Here is a 25,421-nt window from a genome sequence, read left to right on the forward strand (position 1 = left end):
TCCAGTGTAAGTGAAAATAGTTTAACACACTGTTTCTTGGTAATATTCTTTGCTAATGTTGTAAGTTTTTAAACATGGGAGTGAAAGCCTTTTAATACACATGCCATGCCCAATTCCTTCAAGACAGAAATTGCTTCCTTAACAAGGTAATGTCAGAATATTCCCCTAGAACAATCCAGTATTAATGAGATGCTGTTCTCTTGAGAAGGTACTATATGGGTTACTTACTTTAATTCGGGTGTCTACCTTGAGTAGAGTAAACAACGTATTCATATCTATGAGAGCTTGTCTGGTCTCTCTATATACAGTTCCCAGAAAGTTAAGGGGTAATGAAAGCTGAAAAAGCAGTCCATTCACCATTACTAGATCTCCAACAGTAAGGGTACCTAATTATGCAATTGGTGGAAGAAAAAAAAAGAGACTTTTAGATGGATGTTATAAACCTTCCCAGCTTAAGACAGAACTTTATAACCTAGTTCTATGACACACTGTTCAAAATATACATAATTAGCAACTATAAGGATGAAAAAACTTCACAGTATATGAAATCATTAGGTAATATAAACAATATGGCATATACACACTATATGTTGTGTAATATAAAAAATGGATTAAGGACTGAAATAAATATATAAATGTCCCCTTTATTCTCCAAGGCAATAGGTATTTTTATAGTATAAATTTTTTTTTTAATTATTTATTGATTTATTTATTTGACAGAGACAGACACAGAGAGAAAGACAGATAGAGGGAGGGAGAGAGAGAGAATGGGCGTGCCAGGGCTTCCAGCCTCTGCAAACGAACTCCAGACGCGTGCGCCCCCTTGTGCATCTGGCTAACGTGGGTCCTGGGGAACCGAGCCTCGAACCGGGGTCTTTAGGCTTCACAGGCAAGCGCTTAACCGCTAAGCCATCTCTCCAGCCCATAGTATAAATTTTTATTAAAAATACATACATTAAAAATTAGAGCAAACTGATTTCATAACTGAGAATAAGCCTCATATTAATGTCACAGTGAATGAATGAATTCTACTTGAGTGAGGACTCTTAAAGAAAAGAGGGACAAACAGTATTTACTTTTTTTGAGGTAGGGTTTCACTGGAGACCAGGTTTACCTCAAACTCACAGCAATCCTCCTACCTCTGCTTCCGAAGTGCTGGGATTAAAGGTGTGTGCCAACACACCTGGCATTATTTACTTTTTAAGGGCTATGTAAATGGAAAAAAAACTGGAAGACAAATTATAGAGTTATTAGTAATTATAAAAATAAGATGGGGGCTGGAGAGATGGCTTAGCGGTTAAGTGCTTGCCTGTGAAGCCTAAGGACCCCGGTTCGAGGCTCAGTTCCCCAGGTCCCACGTTAGCCAGATGCACAAGGGGGCGCACGCGTCTGGAGTTCGTTTGCAGAGGCTGGAAGCCCTGGCGTGCCCATTCTCTCTCTCTCCCTCTGTCTTTCTCTCTGTGTCTGTCACTCTCAAATAAATAAATAAATAATTAAAAAAAATAAGATGGCCTACATTTTGGTCCTTTAGAAAAAACACTTCTATCAGGTCTACAAGAGAAATTATAAATACTAGCTGCTAAACAAAAAAAAGTGCCTCTTCAAAGAATCAGGTTGTAGACCCATAAAATGTATAAACAGTAAGCCCATTCAATGAGTAAACTAGTGCTAACCAAAGGAACTAAAATAATACATCAAGAAAATATATTCTGATATAAAAAACAATACTCCACTGAGCATGGTGGCACATATCTTTAATCCCAGTACTTGGGAGGCAGAGCTAGAAGGATAGCCATGAGTTCAATGCCACTCATGAGACTACACAATGAATTCCAGGTCAGCCTGGGCTACATCAAGACCCTACCTTGAACAACCCCCTCAACAAAAAAACCCTCTAAAATGTTAAAGTGTTTTACTAAGAATCCTTTATAATTAATACAAATATACATATTCATTCCATTGCTCTTTATTTATAAAATCTAATTGAAATAGTTTCTAAATGTGATAACCACAGATCCATTACCTGCTACAATTCCACGACTGGCAAGCACCATTATAGCCGTTAATCCCACACTGAAAATAGCATTTTGGCCAAAGTTTAACATAGCCAGAGTGGAGGTACTTTTCAATGAAGCACTCTCATATGTCTTCAAAAATCCATCATATCTCTGCGCTTCATATTTTTCATTATTAAAATACTATAAAAATATAAAAATAGTAGCTATGAACAAGTATAATTGGAGTGTAGTCTTTTACATGATTAGAATATAATTCATTACACTTCATATACAGAGATATACTTTCATACTGCAAACTCCATAATAAAAAATTGATTTTCAAGGGCTGGAGAGATGGCTTAGATTCAATTCCCTAATACCCACATAAGGCTTGATATACAAAATAGCAAATGCATCTGGAGTTCGCTTACAGTAGTAGGAGGCCCTGGTGCACCCATCTCCCTCTTCCCCACTCCCGCTTGCAAATAAAAAGAAAAGATTTCAGTACATTAGACTATAGCACTATTCCAACTTGCTTGCTTGCTTGCTTTCTCTCTCTCTCTTATTCCAGCTTGCTTGCTTTTCTTTCTTTCTTTCTTTTTTTTTTTTACAATGGACTGTATTCAATATTCATCCAACATTTACTGAAGCCTAGCTACTTGGAACCTAGAACACCTTCCACTACTTATACTTCCTTCACAAAGTCTTTCCCATGGTCCCTTGAATACTCCAGAGTTCCCATTGCCCTCACCACATCAGATTTTCGTGTCCAGACATCTGCATATTAACTTTCACTTTTCTAATAGGTAGTAATTCGAGGAGAACAAAGATTACATCATAATAATTTTTCCCATTGCAGCACTTAGTATCAGGATTTGTACATGAGAGGAATTTACCAATTTGTTAAGTGAAACAATGCAAAAAAAATGAATGAAAAAATTCAGGAAAAGCAGTATGCTAGGTACTCTGATGGATAGAAAAAGAATCAAGAACTTACATTCCAGCTTGATTCGATTAATGTTCATTCACAATCAAGCTACAATAATATGTTTATCATTTAAAAATTAAGTGAGAGGGTAAACTTCTGATACTGACAAACAGAAACTGGGAAGGAAATACAGAACACTTCTGAACAAAAGAAAAACAAAGAAGCATTATTCCATCACACCTACATTTCCTATCCTAACCTGGTGCTCTTTACAGCATCTATTAAATTAAATGACAGAACAAATCTTTGTGCAGTGTGAAAGGCAGACAAAAGTATACTTAAACAGATTACCTTCACAGTTTCATAATTCAGCAGTGAGTCTATAGCAGCGTTACCTGCATCGTTATCTGCTTTGTTCATTTCTATTCTAAATTTAGTTCTGTAAGACAAAGGGAACAAGCATAAATTGTAAGCTATAAACACATAACTAACTTAAGAACCTTGACTGGCTTTTGGGGAATATCATACCTCCAACGTGTAACTGCAACTGTGAATGCTGTATATGCACCAAGTGTTCCTAGGGTTACCAATGCAAACTGGGCACCACATTTGTAATACTGGAAAAAGAAGTTAAGAGAAGAAACAAGAAGCATTCACTATCTTGTCAAAGGGTTTACAACATATAACAGGAAATCCCAGTCAAAAGGTAGATGTAAGAAATATGATAGGGCTGGAGAGCTGGCTTAGTGGTTGAGATGCCTGCCTGTAAACCCAAAGAACCCAGGTTTAATTCCCCAGAACCCATGTAAGCCAGATGCACAAGGTGGTGCATGCATCTAGAGAGTTCATTTGCAGCGGCTGGAGGCCCTGGCACACCCATTCTCTTTCTCTTCACCTGCTTCTCTCTCTCTTGCAAATAAATATATAAAAAATAAAATATTTAAAAATAAATATGATAGCTGAACATGGTGGTACATGTCTTTAATTTCAGCACTTAGGAGGATGAGGTAGGAGGACTGCTGTTGAGTTCAAGGCCAGCTTGAGACTACATAGTGAGTTCCAGGTCAGCTTTGGCTACAATGAGATGCTACCTTGAACAAGCAAAAAAACAAAAAGCATGACACTGGTAAGTTATATATGTCAATAACAAGTAGACATCCAATACGTTAGGCAATCTACTCTAGGTGACAAGAAAAAAGTCAAACTATATTTGCCACAATTACACCTTTATCAAATGCTGATACTAAAATAGTACAATAAGCCTGAAGAAGAATTAATTTATTATCTGAAGTATTAGAGTTGGTGAATAGAAATCTAGGTGTAATCTGATCATATTAATCAAAGGCCATATACAAAATTCTTTGCTAAATAACTTTGCAAGCACTATTCACTACCTCTATGTGTATGAGTAAACAGTTTCTTACAAAAAAAATGTTAACAAATTTAGACATTCTTTGAAGCTTATGGCAAAATAATGAGACAAACTGCGTACTCTTCCTGGTATTTTAGAATTTACTTTCAAACCCATGGGCACTCAATAGCATAACAGCTTCAAATATTCAATTGCTATTAATGAGAATGTAAAGCTTACAATGAAAAATGTACTACTTACCAAAACACTACTGACAAGCATCACCTCGAACATGATGGGGAGAAGATTAAACACTAAAGCACTGAGGACAAAACTGATACCCCTTGTCCCTCTATCAATAGCCTTAGATAAAGCCCCTGTCTGTCTGCTCAGGTGGAAACCCAGATCCAAGTTGTGAAGATGGAGAAATACATTTTTGGCTATTCTTCGGATTGAATTCTGGGCTACTTTGCCAAACACTGCATTTCGAACTTCATTAAAAAAGGCAGCTCCAGCTCTGGAAACACCATCTAATAGGATATTAGAAACAATACAAAAATAGGGTGTTAAACATTAGAATCATGGTATTGGGAAAGTGTCACATTTTCAGAAATTCTTTGTACAATGAATAAAATCAATTTTTATGAGAGAATATTTACAATAAGAGACATCTAGAACTCATCTGTCCTAATGAATAACCTATCATCATAAATCCTATTGTTTTCCCCTAGATTTCAGATGTTGAAAATTTTTTCTAATTAAGATACTTTTAATAAATAATAGTCCATGTGGCCTCATTATGGATAAGTATACAATATCTGTCGATGATTTTAATCTAATAAAATTGTTTTGAATAACAAATAAAAAATAACTGGAATCTTGAAAAGACATGACCCCACTCATGTCTTTCAAATGAAAGCATCCTTTGTAATGTGTGGAGCCACAATACATTCATACTGTATTCTTTTCAAATTTCATATTTCAACAAAAATATTTCAATAAAGAATTAGTGTTCATATCAATAGTAAACAAATTCTATTCAATATCAAATTAGGAAAAAGTAACTTTGTTTACCAGAAAGGTATCTTATAAATTACAGAATATTTCTATTTGAAGTGGTTGTTATAAATTTTACTATCTCATTTCATATTATTGCCTTCTTAAACATAGAAACCATTACTGTTAATCATGGATTTTTTGCAAAGTCAGTCAAGGAATTCTTTTAACAAAACATCAAAAAACTCTCACATAAAATAACAAACATCCAAAATGCTAAGTTGAGTTTGTGTTGAAAAAGTCATCTGTTCAAATACGGTGAAACCTTCTTGAAGAAAGTCAACACCTGTAGATAGATTAAAGAATCACACATACAGCCAATCAGAACTGCTGTTGCCATGGTTGCAACTGTATTTGGTGCCTCACTCAGGTTCAGCATGTTTCCCGACATCTGGTTGAGGTTGTCTACAGCATATTTAAACATGAAGGGAACCACAATATTCAGGGCCTAAAAACATAAAGACATCAATTACCCATTATACATAAAATACTTATTATAAAAGTATAAACATTTCCCATAAATTAGTAATGTTTAGATATTAACCACTTACTGGAATGAAATGATTCCCCCAATAATTCCTTTATAAAGACAAAATCTTTGACACTGCTGGGAGAGCTGTCATTTTAGGATTCTTACATTACACTGGCATGTTAATATTGTTTCCAAGCTATAAGAATTAGTTAATGCTCCTGCTTCCATGAAATCATTCTTGATTGGCCACTCAAAATTACTTTCTGTAATATGAAATCCTTCAGAGCTCATGGTACTTAGCAGCAAGCTGTTTGGCACTGCAGTTGTTTGTATATATATTTTCTTTTTACTATACCCTTGAGGATCTATATTGTATAACTCTTTTTGTTCTATCCATGTAGAGTATAATATTTGGAATACAATAGGTACAAAATAAATATTTTTAGGTAGATATGTTCAAAGAAAAGGTAAACCTGAAACCAAATAACCAAAGGCATCTCAAAGGCTAAAAATCTACAAGTATCTGTGCTTGATTCACTATTTAAAAACACTGGCAGATCTATTTTCATCACAACAAGAGTCTTTGCTCTAATAAAATACAAAATAAACCCCATCATTTAATAGCAAACTAAGCTTTCATAAAACAACCTATTTCTCTATGTGACTACATCAAAAGAATTATAATATGGAAACCATTATTTAAGAATAGGAAGTTTATCAGACTACCAATATATTTTGAAGAATTAAAATTGGGATATAATACAAGTGAAAACAATTCTATAAAGCCTTTAAAACACATAGAAATGACAGCTCTCACTTCATTACTAGGTCATCCATCTTGGTAAACATAAGAATGTGTTGCCAGCTAGTAATAGATATGTAAATCTTAACAGTCAAGATTTTATGGTAAAGTACACAAGAGCTCTTAGCAACCAAGCTTGTGTCCTAACATTAATACAATAGTATTAAACTGTACAGCAGTTGGTGAAATGCTTTTAATAATATGAGATGCACTGCTTAAAACTTTAAAATTTCTATCTTAAAATTTTTTTTTGAGGGATTGGAGAAATGGGTTAGTGGTTAAGGCATTTGCCTGAGAAGCCAAAGGATCCAGGTTCGATTCTGCAGGATCAATGTATGCCAGATAAACAAGGAGCACATGTATCTGGAGTTCATTTTCAGTGGCTAGAAGCCCTGGCATGCCCATTCTCTCCCTGTCTGCCTCTCTTCTATCTCTTACTTTCTGCTTGCAAATAAATAAATAAATTTTTTTAATCTTAAAAAAAAATTCATTGAGGCAAGCCCAACAGACTGCCTTTTTAAAATGCAAGAGTGAGAGAAAGAGAGAGAGAGAGAATGGGCACACCAGGGTCTCCAACCACTGCAATCAAACTCCAGATGTGTGCTCCTCCTTGTGAGCATGTGTGACCTTGCTGCTTGTGTCACTGTGCATCTGGCTTACATGAGACCTGGAGAGTTGAACATAAATCCTTAGGCTTCATAGGCAAGTGCCATAACCACTAAGCAATCTCTCCAGCCCCAAAGTTGCTATCTTTTAAAACATAATTTAATATAGAATACATGAAAGGTCCTAAATGTATAAATTTCTCAACTCTGATTTTCTTGTAATAATACAACCTCAGGCTTTGGCTTCACTTGAAAGGGTCTTCCTTTCCCTCTCTAGTTCTTCACTTTCCAAAGCCTACTTTGAATCCCTTATCCTTCATACTACTTCTGAAACTTGCAACCAAGATGGCCTTCATCTTCTAATGTACTTTTTATATTTAATACCTCAATATTTATGACTTTTATTATATATTTATCCATTTACTTTGTTTGCATATATATGTACATGGATAATACTGTGTAGTTGAGGAACACAGGTATCATGGCATGTCTATTAAGCAGCAGAAGTGAAATTAAATTCCAGGCCTGATACTTGAAGTCAGTTTTTTCTAGTATGTCATAACTGTATTAGCAGCTTACAAGGTGACCCATATATTTTACTTTTTGTACACTAAAGTGAGTACTTTCAAAATACACTGTATAATTTAAAATTGCAAAGTATTACATAAGTAGTTTAAATAAATTTGAGTATATTTCAGATTTTCTATATCGAGGCCACATTTCCTCACCTGTGTTCCACTATACTTTCTTATGTACAAGAAAAAGTGATAACTACAGCTACCATGCATTTCTCTTAGTCATAGTTATAGTGAGTGATGACTGAAATTACTGTATTACCAATTGTTGCAGTTACCTTCTTGTTACTGACAAAAGCACCTAACCAAAAGCAGCTTGTAGTAGGAAAGGCCTTATTTTGGCTTACAGACTTAAGGGGAAACTCCATGATGGAAGGGTAAAATATGCCATGAGCAAAGGCTGGACATTACCTCTTGGACAACATCAGACTGACAATAGCAACAGGAAAAATGCCAAAACACTGACAAGAGGAAACTATCTATAACAACCATAAGTCCACTGTGGTGGTTTGACTCAGGTGTCTCCCATAAACTTAGGTGTTCTGACTACTAGGTTCCCAGCTGATGGAGATTTGGGAATTAACACCTCCTGGAGGGAGTGTATTGTTGGGGGTGGGCTTATGGGTATTAGAGCCAGTTTTCCCTTGCCAGTGTTTCGTACACTGTCCTGTTCCTGTTGTCCACCTAATGTTGACCAAGAGGTGATGTCCACCATTTTTCCCTGCCATCATGAAGCTTTCCCTCAAGTCTGTAAGCCAAAATAAACCTTCCCCCGCCCCCCCGCCACAAACTGCTCTTGGTCAGGTGATTTATGCCAGCAATGTGAACCTGACTGCCACAACACCTCCCTACAATACACCTCAACAAAGTTCCAATTCCCAAATTGCCATCAGATGGGGATAAAACATTCAGAACACACAAGTTCATGGGGGACACCTAAATCAAACTACTATACCAATACAGTATAATTTTAATTCTCAAAAAAACGTTTTTGACCACCCTGAGACTACAGAGTGAATTCTAGGTCAGCCTGGGCTAGAGCAAGACCCTACCATGAAAAACCAAAAGAAACTGTTTTTGGGTTTGGCCAATTTTAGGAACATCCTTGTAAGTATGTAGAGCATATGAATGTCATCTGTCCTATGTTGTTATTGGCAGAAAAAGCCTAGTGCTAAGAACATAGCAGTAACTCTAAATATAACTGAACACTAAGTTTTCCCATTAAAAGTAATGTTAAAAAGGAAAGAAATATACTGTATATATGAAATAAACACACTAATAAAATAAGAAAATTAGATTATGTGCAGATATTTAGTCATATGTGCAGGTTACACTGTCATTGTGATATTTTAGGGGTATGGTGTGGAGAATGCTGGTTTTCCCTAATATTCCAGCTGCATCAAAACAACACTTAAATCAACCCAGATCAAAGAGAATCATTCATTGAACCCGTTTGTTTTGAACTCACAGGAAGTACGTACATGAAGAAACTCACCTACCCTCCAACCAAGTGTCTCTTAATGATACCCTTATATATCTGTAACTAAATATAATACTGGGAAGTAAGGATTAGGGAAATGGCTCTGGGTTAAAGGTGTTTGCTTGCAAAGCCTGCTGGCCAGGGTTCAATTCTCCATTGACCATAATAAGCTGGATGGGTATTTGTAGTGGCAAGAGACCCTAACAACCTACACACACACACACACACACACACACACACACCAAGCAGCTAAACAAAACAAATCTGATAATTAACATTAATATATTACTATTAAACAAAGAACTCAGTTTTCAACATTTATAATCCAAATTCTTGCATATGTAAGTATGATCATTAATGTGGTTCTATGCATTTTATTACCTATCTAGATTCATATTAACACCACCACAATCAAGACACAGAAATACTCCAGCAGCACAGATGAACTCCCTTGTGCTTCTCTGTATTCATTTCCATCCCACCCTGTCCCACTGCACTTCCTGTTCCCTGGTTACCACTAATTTGCTCTTGATTTCTATAGTTTGGTTACTGAAAACACATGTGTAAATAGATGCTGCTTTTAGTTTCACTTAGCACAATGTTACCGAGGCTCATCCACTTTATTGCTGAGCATTATTCAAGGATGTACCAGAATGTATTCAATAATGTACTACCAAAGGACATTTTGGTTGTTTACACTTTGGGAGTATTATGAGTAAAGACGTCATGACCAGTTCCATACAAATGGACTTGAATTTTTATCTTGCTGGGACAAATGTTCTAGAGTCCAGTTGTTAAATCATAGAGAAAGCCTAACATACAACCTTATGAAATTACCAATTACCATGCTCTACCCAGAGTGGCTGTACTGATTTACAATAACCAACAAAATATGAAAGGCCCCTGAATCCTTACAAACATTTGACATTATCACTATAATTTTATTCTGAAGCTACTATAACAGATATGCAGTGACATCTCACTGTGGTATTAATTTACTTTTCCCTAATGGCAATGTTGATGAATAACTTTTAATATGCTTATGTGCCATTTGTATCTCTAGTTATGTTATTTCTATATTTTATAATTTTCCAGTGATTGAGTTTTAAGAATTCCTTATATAATCTAGTATAAGGTCTTCAATGGGTATGTGGTTTGAAAATATTTTTCCAAGTCTATTATTATCTTTTATCCTAGTAAGGGGGTTAAACTCCTACCCTATGTAATCATACTGAAGAGTTTCTTCTGCCAGGAGTTATGTGGGCTGAGAAACTCCTTTCATTCCTGAAATAATGAGGCAACACCCCTGTCCACATGAAGCAGCGCCACAGGAGGCCTACAGAAGATTTAGGGAGAAAAATCTCAGACCTCATAACATAAATCCCAATTATCCAAGTTTAAGACAAAAATTAATTTTCATAACAAGAACCTTATTAAGATAGCAATTTGAGTAAGAATGTGCAAACAGTAGACACTAACACTAGGATAACACATATAGAACTCTCTTACAAGGACTGCAAAATAGTTAAAATAAAAATACCATATGCTGCCGAAATGGACCATGGAGAGACCTAGTTGGAATCCGGGAGGAGAGCCAGTCCCCAGACAATTAGTCCATCTAATATTGGAAAGTGCTACATGAGCTACCAGGGGAAAGTGGCCAACATATGTCCAAGCAATTCAAGGTCTAAGCGACTCAAAAGCAAACAACCTGACGTGATATTCACAGTGCAATAGTGACACACAGCCATGGTGAGTAACCAACTGCTCTTGAATTGGCTAACAGATCCACTCAGTGGAAAGGAAACCATATCTGGAACTGGGAAACAAGTTAGAATCATATCCTGATAATTATTCTGCTTTCCAGTTTCAAGCTCTTACTAGCCTTAGACTATAAGAGGGCTGACACCCTTTTAATTTTCTCTAAATTAATAATGGTTATCCCATTTAACCGATGCTGACTTAATTCTCCACTGGAGAATCTGCTTCTTTTTCAGATGGGAGCTGGACCTGAGGAGATAAATGACCTAGCGCACTCCACCCCAGCCCCAGCTGAAAGCACAGAGGAATTGGGGACATAAGCAAGAGTGCTGCTTTCTTAGTGAATCTGACAACAGCACAAGGGTGATAGAGATAGACACTGAGGACACTCAACAGCTACCAAACCAGAGATCCAGATGTGCCTAAGTGCCCATCACTGAAGTAGACTTAAAATGCTCCCAGCATGGCTCAGGGAATTTTGCAGAAGAGGGGGTGGAAAAATTGTTAGAGCCACAAGTTGTGACATTATGCACAGAGACATTTCCTCTCCCCCCATAGCTGACTGTTGCCCCCATAATGCATGACCCACAATCTCCATGGGGTTGATTTGCATCCGCAATGAAGAAGGCCTCTTTAGAAAAGTGACAGGGAGAAGAGAAAGGATGGTACCAACATGTGATGTTTACATACAAAATATGTCCATATCTAATATAAAAGGAAAAAAGGCCAGTCTGATGGGTTTGCTTCAAACAAAATAAAAAAATAAGTTTTTTAAAAAAAGAAATAGTAAAATTCATTAAGGAAAAAAAAAGTACCTGAAGGAACATTACTGAATATACTTGGAACAAATGAAATGGGGGCAACACATCAATATATGGGGATAGGCAAGGACTTTCTGAAAAAGGACTCAACTAATACAAAAAATAACTCTTAAGAAATGAAAATGAGGATTACATGGAATCAAAAAGCTTCACACCACGAAGAAAATAATTACCAGAGTGAAGAGACAGCCTGAAAATGGAAGACAATCTTTGCTTGCTGTCATTTGACTAGGCATTAACATCTAGATATAAGTAACTTAAATAATTAAATGCTTAAAAATATCCAGATAATCCAACCCAATAAATGGGCAAAAGAAATAAACAGTTCTCTGGGATAAAGAGATGGCTTTGCAGTTATGATGCTTGCCTTCAAAGCCAAAGGACTCAGGTTCAATTCCCCAGGACCAACATAAATCCAGATGCATGAGGTAACACATGTGTCTAGTTTATTTGCAGTGGCTAGAGGTCCTGGTGTCCCCATTCTCTCTCTCTCATCTGCCTTTTTCTTTCATATACACACACACACAAACATCCATATATACATACATATACACACACACAAACATACATACATGCATGCAAACATACATATGTTTGGTGTATCAAGGTAGGGTCTCACTCTAGCACAGGCTGACCTGCAATTTACCATGTAGTCTCAGGGTGGCCTCAAACTCATGGTGATCCTCCTACCTCTGCCTCCCGAGTGCTGGGATTAAAGGTGTGTGCCAACATGCCCCACTATAAACAGTATCTTTTTTAAAAAAGAAATAAACAGGGCTGGAGAGATGGCTTAGCGGTTAAGCGCTTGCCTGTGAAGCCTAAGGACCCCGGTTCGAGGCTCGGTTCCCCAGGTCCCACGTTAGCCAGATGCACAAGGGGGGCGCACGCGTCTGGAGTTTGTTTGCAGAGGCTGGAAGCCCTGGCGCGCCCATTCTCTCTCTCCCTCTATCTGTCTTTCTCTCTGTGTCTGTTGTTCTCAAATAAATAAATAATTAATTTAAAAAAAAGAAATAAACAGGTCTCAAAAAGATAAAGTACAAATGGTCAATTAATATATGAAAAATAAAGCCCCAAGTGCTTAGTTAGCCATCAGGTGTCCGTGGTGCACGCCTTTAATCCCAGCACTTGAGAGGCAGAAGTAGGAGGATTGCCATGAGTTCAGGGCCGGCCTAGAACTAGAGTGAGTTCTAGGTCACCCTGGGATAGAGTAAGACCCTAACTTGACAACAATACAAAACAAAAAACCTATCTTGAGATTCTATAACACCCAAGTTAGAAGAGCTATGATTAAGAAAATATTGTCAAGGATAGAGAATGGGTACAAAGAAGCCTTACATGGTACATGTGGCAATGTAAATTAGTGTATCCACTGTAAAATCAGTATGGAGTGTTGGAGAGATGGGTCAACACTTAAGACACTTGCCTGCAAAGCCTAATGACCCAGCTTCAATTCCCCTGTGGCCACCCAAAGCCAGATAGTGCATATGCAGTTTCAGGCAGTCCTGGTATGCCATTCTCTTCCCCCCCCCTCTCTCTCTCTGCTTCTTTGTTTAATAAATAATTTTGAAAAAACCAGTATGGACATTCCACACAAAACTAAAAATACAACTATCTTATGCTCCAGCTGTACCACTTCTGAGAATATGCCCAGAGGAATTTCCGTTAGCACACAAGAGATACTTGCATACCCATGTTTACTGAGACACTACTCACAACAGGCAAGTAATGTAATCAGCCTAGTTATTCCATCAACAGATTAAGAGAATGGAGTTTTACTCTACCATAAAGAAGAATGAAGCTGGGTGTGGTGGCACACACCTTTAATCCCAGCACTCAGGAGGCAAGAGTTAGGAGGACTGCCATGAGTTTAAGGTTACTCTGAGACAACATAGTGAATTCCAGGTCAGCCTGAGTTAGAATGAGACCCTACCTTGAAAAAAAAAAAAAAACAAGAATGAAGCTGGGTGTGGTGGTATATACCTGTTGCAGTCCGGTTCGCATTGCTGTTAGAAATCTCCCAACCAAGAGTAGCTTCTGGGAAAAAGAGGTTTATTTGGCTTACAGGCTCGAGGGGAAGCTCCACGATGGCAGGGGAAAACGATGGCATGAGCAGAGGGTGGACATCACCCCCTGGCCAACAGAAGATGGACCACAGCAACAGGAGGGTGTGCCAAACATTGGCATGGGGAAACTGGCTATAAAGCCCATAAGCCCGCCCCCAACAATACACTCCCTCCAGGAGGCATTAATTCCCAAATATCCATCAGCTGGGGAGCTAGCATTCGCAACACCTAAGTTTATGGGGGACACCTGAATCAAACCACCACAATACCTTTAATCCCAGCACTAGGAAGGCTAAGGTAGAGGACCCACTGTGAGTTCAAGGCCCACCAGGTGTCACAGAGTAAGATTCAGGTGAGCCTGAGCCCTGCTTTGAAAAAAAAAAAAAAAAAAACAAAGGAGAAAAGGGAGAATAAATTTATTCTATATGTAGGAAAATGGATGGAATTAGATATCATCATGAAATAAGCCAGGCTCAGAAAGACAAACAGCACACATTTTCTATCATATGTGGTACCTATATTTCTCTGTATATGTATGCATACATACTGTGGTAGTTTGAATAGATGGCCCTCAATATATTCAGTGCTTTACTACAGCATGTAATTTAGGTCTGCAACCACCTGCCTGGAGGAGGTGTCACTAGGTTGGATCCAGCCCTAAGATGTGGTGGTGGATTTGAATTTCCAATCAAAAGATATGGAAAGTGTGCCTAGATGGAGTTCCTGAAATGTGCTGTATGGTGTGGCTATTGGCTTATGGCATCTCTCTCTCTCTCTCTGCTTGGACCTGTGAAAGCTGGGCTAGCTTCTTCTGCCATTATGGAACTTCCCCTGGATATGTAAGCTTTAATGAATATCCCTTCCTTCGTAACTGCCTAGTCTGGAAGTTCATCTCAGTGAACCTAAAGCTGTCTACTACAGAAATTGGTACCAGAAGGGAGGTTAGATGAAAATGACCATGTGGATTTTGGTCTTTTGGAACTTTTGTCTTGGAGGAATGGGCATGGACTTCCAACTGAAGTTGCCTTCTGGAGTAGTAAGCCAAGTTTTATGGACTATTTTGATGAGAGTTTGAAAATGTTAAGTTCAGAGAGAACCAAACTTCAAGGCTCAGACTATGAACTTGGAGGCATGCCTTATCAACTTTCTAAGGGGAAGGAAAGACTGCAGAGGACTTTGTTGGAACTGGGATACTGGCATAAGGGCTGGCTGCATTCTGATGCCCAGGCCCAGAGAGTTTGATAAAGGTTAAATTTGTAATGGACTGATGTGCTTAGCTAAAGACACTGGACTGGGACATTTAAGATTTTATGTTGGAAAAATTCAAGCAAGTTAAAATTACCAGCACTGAGACTGGATTTAGGTTAATGAAGCTGCTATTTTCAATACATTAGCAATCCTAAAGAAGATAGCCACCTGCTTTAAATTAAAACAATGGAGAGGATGCCTGAGGAAAGACTGTGAGAAATGCAAACTCTACTGGAAAGAGTTCACTAGAGAAGGAATTTGCTTTTCAAGGTTATGATTTACTTCATCCCTGAATTAAGAATATGGCTGAGTCCTGTTATCTGTTATCTGGTGTTGGTTTTGGAAGCATGAAAAATGCATAGAGTGGTCATAAAGTGCACACTGTCCCAGGAGCTGCTGCAGAGTTGTAGAATGAGGCAGGGCATGATGACCCTGACAGGCTGGAAGAGCCTTTGGAAGATGGACCATGGTTTGCATGGAGACCAGAAAATGTTTTGGATATACTAGGACTGTGCAAGGGCTACCATGAAGTGCATTGTTGGCCTGGGATGGACGTTTTCCCTGGCTACTCTGCCAAGATGGAGGGGTGGAATTGGAAAATCTGGAGACTGTCAGTCTCTGGTTATATTGGACTTGAACTGCAGAAGTTTGATGACTGTTTGATGGTGGTTGAGTTTGCATTGTTCTAGTCTCACCTTGCTATGCATTATACCAGTTGAAAATGTTTTCTCTGTGCCTTTATATATTGAAAGTATATAACTTGTTTGATTTTACAGGACTCATAGCTAAGAGAGGATCTTAAATCTCAGAGGACACTTGGAACTTTGGAACTATGTTAAGTTGGTCAAGATTCTGGGGACCTTTGAAACTGGACTGAATATACTTTACAATGTGTGATGGTTTTAGATCTATTGGGGGCCAGGAGCAGAATGTGGTAGTTTGAATAGATGGGCCCCAATATATTCCGTGTGGGATTTAGGTTTGTAGCCACTTGGCTGGAGAAGATGTTACTGGGCTGGATCCAGCCCTAAGGTATGGTGGTGGATTTGAAATTCCAATCTAAAGATATGCAAAGTGTGCCTAACTGGAGTTCCTGAAATGTGCTGTGAGGCACAGCTTTTGGATTATGGCTTCTCTTTCTCTGCTTGGACCTGTGAAAGCAGGGCCAGCTTCTTCTGACATTATGGAACTTCCTCTGTGCCTGGTCTAGAAGTTCATCTCAGTGAACATGAAGCTGCCTACTATACGCACACATGCGCACACAAATACACACACACACACACACACACGATGAATATACATGCACTCACACATATGAAAGCAGAAGGAAGCTATTTGGGAAATGAAGGGGACCAGTGGAGAGAGGGGAACATGAGAAATTAAAAAGGGAGGAGTGAATTTGGTGAGAAAATATTATACATTTGAATAAAAATATCATTATAAAATGTATCACTTTATATAATGTATACTAATATATTCTTAAAATTAACTGAAGGTAATTCTTCACACATACAAGAAGTGGAAAACATAAGCCAGGCCTGGTGGTGCACACTTTTAATACCAGCACTTGGGAGGCAGAGGTAGGAAGATCCTCATGAGTTTGAGGCCACCCTGAGACTACATAGTGAATTCCAGGTCAGCCTGGACTAGAATGAGACCTTACCTCAAAACCACCCTCCCAAAAAAGGCGTGGGAAGCATAAATGGTAAATATTCATGTAAATATAAAAACCTAGTCTTAACTTATATTCTTTAAATTATATTTGATGGTTAAAGGCAAAAAAATTAATCAATGATTGATTGTATTTAAAATACACATATAATATATGAAACAGCTGTTGACATAAAGAGGGAAGGCAAGGGAATACATAGGATATTAAGGCTTTTTACCTTTTGCTTGAAAGGATATAATACTGAATCTAAATACTGGAAAATATGTATACTATAATCACAGGATCCTCCAAAGTTGTACAGAAATACAATGTAAAGCCTAATAGATAAACTACATTGGAATAGTAAAGCATGTTCAAATACAAAAGTTGGCAGGATAGGTGAAACAAAGTAACAAAATAAATAGGAGTCCTTAAAAAAAATAATAAAATGGTAGACTTGACCCCAAACATATCAATAACAACAATATAATTACTGGTGTATTATATAATAAGCAATACAAATAATTTATTATTAGTGTATCAACGTATTACTAATAAGCAGTGAGAATCCAAAATTTTCCATAAAAGAACAATAACATCCTTCCCTAACAAAAGAAAAAAAGAAAAAAAATTAAGTAAATCTAATTCAGGATCCTTCAATCTCTTGCATTACTGACATTTTAGGTTTGATAATTGTCATGAGAGAAGAAGTGTATCGCAGGATGTTTAGCATTATCACTATTACCCACTGCATCTCAGTAGCAATGTTCCTTCTCCTCAGTTGTGACCAAAATGTCTCTATCCACTTTCAAATTTTAATCCCTTGGGATCAAAATCACATCTGACTGGATAACACTGATTGAATCTAAAAAACAAGGCCTACAGGATGAAAGCTACCAATGCTGATGACATGAATCAAAGACCTAAATAAATGGAGAGACAACCACTGAAGACTCAATAGAGTAAGGATGATAATTATTCCAAACTGTTCTATAGATTTAACAAACTTCCATTCAAACTACCAATAGGAGCTTAGTGTGGTGCCACATGCCTATAATCTTAGCACTCCAGAGGCTAAGTAGAAAGATCATCATGTGTTTGAGTGCAGCCTAGCTACAAAGTAAATTTAAAGTCAGGCTGGGCTAGAGTGAGACTCTACTTAAAAAAAAAAAAAAAAAACCCAAAAAACCAAGATTAATTCTTGGTAAAATGAGAGCATGCTAAGGTAGCCTGGGGGTACAGGGAGAAATTAGTAGAAAAAAAAAACAGCAAAATACACTCTTCTACCAAAAAGTAAAAGTGTATAAGGAATTATCAGCCTCAGCAGAGAAGCAGGAGAGACCCAGAACTTCTACAAAGCAGGCAACCAGCCAGAATTGGCTCCTGCCATGGTGCCAGTCTACACGGCTACCTGGTTCAGCCTGAGCCACAGAAGCAGGAGCCAGGTGAAGGTATTTTCTAACCATAAACTTTTGCCTTCTCACAAAGTCAAAACACGTGAAGAAGACACCAGGGAACAGATGGGCAGCTTGTGAGAAAGAGGAACATGGGGACCAGCTAGGCAGCTCTGGTATAACTTCAGGTACATTCCACAGCCTCCTTTCCCCCAACCACCAATGCCAGGAACATCTGGAGACCTGGGGAAAGGAATTCATCTATATAGCACCCAGTACAGGCGGTCAGAGCAGTGGACCCACCAACTCAGCCAGCCTAGATAAGCCCACAATGCAGTAGAGGGACCTAAGTGGACATGCAGTATAGGTGACACTGAAGCCATCCTAAAAGGTAACAAGGCCTATGCACAACAGGTCAGTACCTGTCACAAAGCTTAGTATATAGGCCTGTATTGGAAGTTCTAATTATACCTAAGATATCAGGGCAGTTATATGTTAGATTTGACTGATGGTCAGCTTTGCCATTCTTTTTCTTTTTGTTTTTTCGAGGTAGGGTCTCATTCTAGCCCAGGCTGACCTGGGATTCACTATGGAGTCTCAGGGTGGCCTCAAACTCACGGTGATCCTCCTACCTCTGCCTCCTGAGTACTGGGATTAAAGGTGTGTACCACCATGCCCTTTTAAGCTTTGTCATTCTTAAGTAAATTGTATTTAGGGGTTGCCCTTTGTTGCTTCTTGTTTTATAGTGCCTTTGTCTTCCTCTGTAATTCTTGGAGGCAGCATCTCACTCGGCCCTAGGCAGACCTGGAACCCTTTACAGAACAGAAATCTCAACCTCCCAGCAGAAAGGATTGAGAGTGTGGGGTAACATACATCCTTGGCGACTTTGTTAGTTTATCTGTTTGTTTCAATACCCACTCTTACATAAATACTCCATACTGGTTTTGATTGAACGTGTATATTGCTAAGTTGAATTTTAGAATTTGCCTGTATTTTCCCCCACCCAGCCTACTAGAATACTTGCATAGCAGGCAAACCCAACACCTAGGGTCACATATGCTATTACTCTGGGACTAATATAAGAGCCACACCTGGCATCTTAACTTCCTACCCTGAATATATACAATGTTAGATTTAGACACCTAAGAATGCTACAGATAATTAGAAAACTCAAATGTCAAATTGAAACAAGATGGAAAAATCTCTACATTATAATACAAGAAGCACAAAAAAAAAATCAAGACAATATAATTCCACCAAAAATTATAAACCCATCAGAAATGACTTCCAGTGGGACTGAGTCACATTAAATGCCTGGCAAAGATTTCAAAGGAATAATTATACCTATGTTCAAAAAAATCAAAGAAGAAAATAAACTCCTGCAGGAGAACACAGAAAACCAACATAATGAAACAAGGATGTCATTACAAGACATGAATAAAGAACTAGAAATACTGAAGAAAAACCAATCAAATACTAGAAATGAAAAACAAAGTATGTCACATAAAAAAAAAAAAACCCAGAAAGCCTCATAAATAGAATGGATGAAAGAGAGAACAGAATATCTAAACAAGAAGACCAGGTGACAGATCACATACAATCTAACAAAGACAAAGACAAACTAATAGGAAGTTATGAATGGGAATTTCAAGACATTCGAGACACTATGAAAAGATCAAATATAAGAATTCAGAGTAGGGCTGGAGAGATGGCTTGGTGTTTAAGCACTTGCCTGTGAAGCCTGAGAACCCCGGTTTGAGGCTTGATTCCCCAGGACCCACAATAGGCAGATGCACAAGGGGGTGTACACGTCTGGAGTTCTTTTGCAATGGCTGGAGGCCCTGGCATGCCCATTCTCTCTCTCTCTCTCTCTCTCTCTTTCCCTCTTTCTCTGTCACTTTCAAATAAATAAATAAAAATAAACAAAAATAAAAATAAAAAAGAATTCAGAGTATAGCAGAAGAAGAAAAAAATTACTCCAAAGGCATAGTAGATATTTTCAACAAAATCATAGAAGAAAATTTCCCCCAAATAGGGAAAGAGATGCCAATGCAGGTACAGAATGTCTTTATAACACCAAACAGACGAAACCAGGAAAGAACCTTGCCTCGCCATAATATAATAAATTAAACTACTAAAAACGCAAACCAAAGAAAATATATTGAAAGCAGTTAGAGAGAAAAATCACGTCACATATAAAGGTAACCTCATCAGGATAACAACAGATTACTCAACACAAACTTTAAAAGCCAGAAGGGCTTGGAATGATGTATTCCAAGTTCTAAAAGACATCAACTATCAACCAAGATTACTTGATCCTGAAAAACTATTTATCCAAATTGACGAACAAACAAGGACAACATTCCACCAAAAAAAATCAGGCTAAAGAAATATATGATGACGACTAAGACAGCTCTACAGAAAATACTTGAAGAAAGGAAAGAACACACATGAGGAAACAGGAAATTATAAACTATACTCAAATAATACTTAATACAAGAGAGTAAAGGATAAACAAAAGAATGGCAAGAATAAGTACATACCTTTCAATAATAACTGTTAATACCAATGGCCTGAATGCTTAAACTAAAAGACAAAGGGCTACACTCCAGATTAAAAGTCAGGATCCCTGTGTTTATTCTCTCCAAGAAACTCACCTCTCCATACAAGACAGACACTATTTTAGGGTGAAAGGATGGAAAATGGTATTTCAAGCAAATGGGCCTAGGAAACAAGCAGGGGTTGTTACCTAATATCTGACAGGATAGACATCATACCAACATTGGGTAGGAAAGATAATGGAGTTCACTTTATATTCATTAAAGGAAAAATTCAACAGGAAAGCATTACAATTCTAAACATATATGCATCTAACATGGGTGCTCACAATTTCATCAAACCAACACTATTAGACTTAAGATTACAGATAACACCAAGCACAATTGTAGTTAGTGACTTCAATACCCCACTCTAATGCATTCACAGGTCATCTAGGTAAAAATAAATAAACAAACAGAGACAATTCTGGATTACATGGTACTGGCACAAAGAAAGATGTGGATCAATGGAACAGAATAGAGGATCCAGATGTAAATCCAGGCACATACAGTCATCTGATTTTTGACATAAATGCCAAAAGCACTTATTGGAGAAAGACAACCTCTTTAACAAATGGTGCTGGGAAAACTGGATATCTACATGTAGATAAATGAAAGTAAGATCCTTATCTCTCTCCATGCACAAGAATCAAGTCCAAATGGATCAAAGGCCTTAATGTCAGACCTAAAACTCTGAAACTGCTAGAGGAAAAAAATAGGAGAAACCCTTCAATATACTGCCATAGGCAATTTATAACCCCAGTAGCTCAGGATATAAAATCTCTAATCAACCACTGGGACTTCATGAAATTAAGAACCTTTTTTTTTTTTTTTTTTTTTTTTTTTTTGGTTTTTCGAGGTAGGGTTATGTTCTAGCCCAGACTGACATGGAATTCACTATGTAGTCTCAACGTGGCCTCAAACTCATGGCAATCCTCCTATCTCTGCCTCCTGAGTGCTGGGATTAAAGGTGTGCACCACCACACCTGGCTTAAAAAGCTTTTGTACAACAAATGACATTGTGAATAAAGCAAAGAGGTAAACTTTAGAATAGGAGAAAATCTTTGCCAGCTATACATCTGATAGAGAATTAATATCCAGGATATACACAGAAATTTTTTAAAAACTAAATATAAAGAAATCAAATAGCCTAATTAAAAAGTGGGCTATGGGGGCTGGAGAGATGGCTTAGTGGTTAAGCGCTCGCCTGCGAAGCCTAAGGACCCCGGTTCGAGGCTCGGTTCCCCAGGTCCCACGTTAGCCAGATGCACAAGGGGGCGCACGCGTCTGGAGTTCGTTTGCAGAGGCTGGAAGCCCTGGCACGCCCATTCTCTCTCTTTCTCCCTCTATCTGTCTTTCTCTGTCGCTCTCAAATAAATAAATAAATAAATTAAAAAAAAAAGTGGGCTATGGAACTACATAGTCTTCAACACAAGAAATACAGTTGTCATATAAGCATTTAGAAAATGGTCTACATCCTTAGCCATCAGAAAAAAATGCAAATTAAAACTACTTTGATATTCCATCTCACTCTTGTCAAAATGACTATCATCAAGAAAATAAATGGCAACTAATGCTCACAAGGATGTGCAAAAAGAGGAACCCTTCTACACTGTTGCTAGGAATGTAAACTGGTAGAGTCATTGTGAAAATCAGTGTGGAGGTACCCAGGACAGCTAAGAAAAGATGTACTATATGACTCTATACCACCACTAGGCATATATCCTAAGGACTTATCTCACTACCTTAGAGATAGTTGCTCAACCATGTTTACTGTTGCTCTATTTACAACAGCTAGGAAGTGAAACCAGCCTAGATGTTCCTCAACTAATGAGTAGATAATGAAGATATGGCACATTTGTACAATGGAGTTCTATTCTATGGTAAAGAAAAATGAAATTTGCATGGAAATGGATGGGTCTGGAAAGGATTACTCTAAGTGAGTTAACCCAGACCTAGAAAGGCAAACATCACATGTCCCCTCTCATATGTGGATTCTAGCTACAAGTGTTTAGACTTATACACAAGCTGGGATAAAAATTGGTAGCAGTGGGCTGGAGAGATGGCTTAGCGATTAAGTGCTTGCTTGTGAAGCGTAATGAACCCAGTTCAAGGCTCAATTCCCCAGGTCCCATGTTAGCTAGATGCATAAGGTGGCACATATGTGTGGAGTTCGTTTGCACTGTCTGGAGGGCCTGGCATGCCCATTCTCTCTCTCTCTCTCTCTCTCTCTGCCTCTTTCTCTCTATATCTGTTGCTCATAAATAAACTTTAAAAAATTAGTAGCAGATCCAGGCATGGTGGTACATGCTTTTAATCCCAGCACTAGGGAGGCAGAGGTAGGAGGATCACCATGAGTTCGAGGCCATCCTGAGACTACATAGTGAATTCCAAGTCAGCCTGGACTAGAATCAGTAGCAGAGGTCAGTAAGCTAGAAAGGGGCTATAAGGGAGGGAGATGAGGGGAAGAATAAGGAGATGATTCCATATATTTAAGTAGATGAACAGATTACTGAGGGTACAATGGCCTAAGTGAGGTCAGGGGAAGAGATTGAGTAAAAGAATGGTGGGGGCAGGGTGAATTACAATTTAAGATGTTATAAATGAATCATATGGAAACCTACTTAAAAAATTTTTTTGGTTTATTTATTTATTTGAGAGTGACAGATACACAGAGAGAAAGAAGCAGAGAGAGAGAGAGAGAGAGAGAGAGAGAGAGAGAGAGAGGGGGGGGGGGGAAAGTGAATGGGCGCACCAGGGCCTCCAGGCACTAACTCCAGATGTGTGCGCCCCCTTATGCATCTGGCTAACGTGGGTCCTGGGGAATCGAGCCTCGAACCGGGGTCCTTAGGCTTCACAGGCAAGCGCTTAACCGCTAAGTCATCTCTCCAGCCCATGGAAACCTACTTTTGAGGATAATGGTGTACCCAGAAGCCCTAGGTTGTTACTAGAAAAATTTCAGTGCTAGAGATGAGATACCTTCCAGTAAGTTGTTAGTCATGGAGGTCCCTGATACCCCCAAAACATTACAGGCCATTGCTGAGGCTCTTGGTTTCCTACCAGGAATAGATGGTAAGACCCTACTACTGAAGACTCGACATGCCTGGGCTACAAAGTCACTGACAAATCAAGCTGGAGCTGAGTTAAATACCTCCTCCTGTAGATAGCTGAGGGAAAGCTGGAAGAAACTGCACTACATGCAGCCCTATGTGAGACAGAAGTCATCAGTGGTGAAAACAGTGGATGTTGCAATCCTTACATTTGGCCAACCAGGCCAAATGACCAATTGGATGCACCAGTGGCATGTTTCTTATGGGGAAACTAACCACTCTATAAGTATCCTGGAAGCCTGTTCCATGGATGGGAATACATGCCTGGTATTGAAAACCTAATCAAAACCATATGGCAGGGGAAGTCATGAGCCCTAGGATTGTAATACCAGCTCTGGTCTGACTAAATGCAATTATTAGGCTCACCAAACTTCCCTGTAAGCACTCTTCTTAATGTTCATACCCATATATTAGTGCTACTCTCACTTGTGGTTAGAAAGCTTTTTATTTTTCAGATGGCAGTTACCACTGAGATGACCCAAGTGGCACCATAGTACTGAAAAGAAGTGATGGAGTAGTGTTTAGCACTGAAACATCTCTATCACACCTTTCAAGGCTCAGGGTCCATTGCAGAATAGATGGCAGAAAGAATGTAAGAGTCACAGGAAGGGTAGGACTACCTACAATGCAATGTTCAGACACAAACTGGATTCAATGACCATGACCTCATAGTGCCAAATATTACCTACACAAGACCCTTATATTAAGAGAAGACAATGACATCAAAATAAAAGAGAGACTAATTGAGATGGGGAAGGGATATGATGGAGAGTGGATTTGTGAAGGGGAAAGTGAGGGAGCGGAGGGAATTACCATAGTCAATAAAAAGTTTTTAAAAACAAAACAAATAAACAACAAAAAAACCCTCAGACTTCTTTGTTGCTATGGGCAAGCTTCTAAAATTTATATGAGGGGCAAGGAAACTAGAATAGCTAAAACAACTGTAAGAGAAAAAATATGGAATTATCATAGTACCTGCCTTTACAACTTGGCTATAAAAAGTAATATAGGGCCGGAGAGATGACTTAACAGTTAACACACTTGTCTGTAAAGCCTAAGGACCCAAGTTTGATTCCCTAGTACCCATATCAGCTAGATGCACATGGTGGTTCATGCATTTAGAGTTCATTTGCAGTGGCTGGAGACACTGCGTGCCCATTCTCTCTCTCTCTCTCTCTCTGCCTCTTTCTCTCTCTCTGTAATAATAAATAAAAATAAAAAAACTACAATAATTGGGGTAGGAAGATTGCTCAATGGTTAAAGACGGTTGCTTGTAAAGCCTGCTGGCTAGGGGTTAACACCCCTGTAAAGCCTGATGCAGAGTGGTGCATACATCTGTGATTCCAATATTGTCACAGCAATGGCAGTTGGATCCAAACCAAGTAGTCCAACATTCCTTTGTAGTCTGACAGTTCATTTGCAGTAGCAAGAGATTCTGTCAAGAATGTGGAATACGGATACCTTGAAGTTGTCTTCTGACCTCCACAGGTGTGCCATGGTACAGGTGCCT

At 38.4% G+C, this 25,421-nt stretch overlaps 1 protein-coding gene across 2 annotated transcripts in view; it reads right to left on the reverse strand.

Annotated features, from left to right (window-relative positions):
• Abcb7 (ATP binding cassette subfamily B member 7) overlaps positions 1-25,421 on the reverse strand; it is a 128,075-nt gene that overhangs the window by 19,861 nt on the left and 82,793 nt on the right. For both annotated transcript variants that reach the window (XM_004666986.3, XM_045140418.1), the window contains 6 exons: positions 5,648-5,780; positions 4,538-4,806; positions 3,454-3,542; positions 3,277-3,364; positions 2,024-2,198; positions 229-386 (listed from right to left, as the gene is read on the reverse strand). In XM_004666986.3, the coding sequence (XP_004667043.3) occupies positions 229-386; positions 2,024-2,198; positions 3,277-3,364; positions 3,454-3,542; positions 4,538-4,806; positions 5,648-5,780 (912 nt within the window). The remainder of the gene's footprint in view (positions 1-228; positions 387-2,023; positions 2,199-3,276; positions 3,365-3,453; positions 3,543-4,537; positions 4,807-5,647; positions 5,781-25,421) is intronic.

This window comes from Jaculus jaculus, chromosome X, assembly GCF_020740685.1.
Source record: "Jaculus jaculus isolate mJacJac1 chromosome X, mJacJac1.mat.Y.cur, whole genome shotgun sequence".
NCBI classification, from domain to species: domain Eukaryota; kingdom Metazoa; phylum Chordata; class Mammalia; order Rodentia; family Dipodidae; genus Jaculus; species Jaculus jaculus.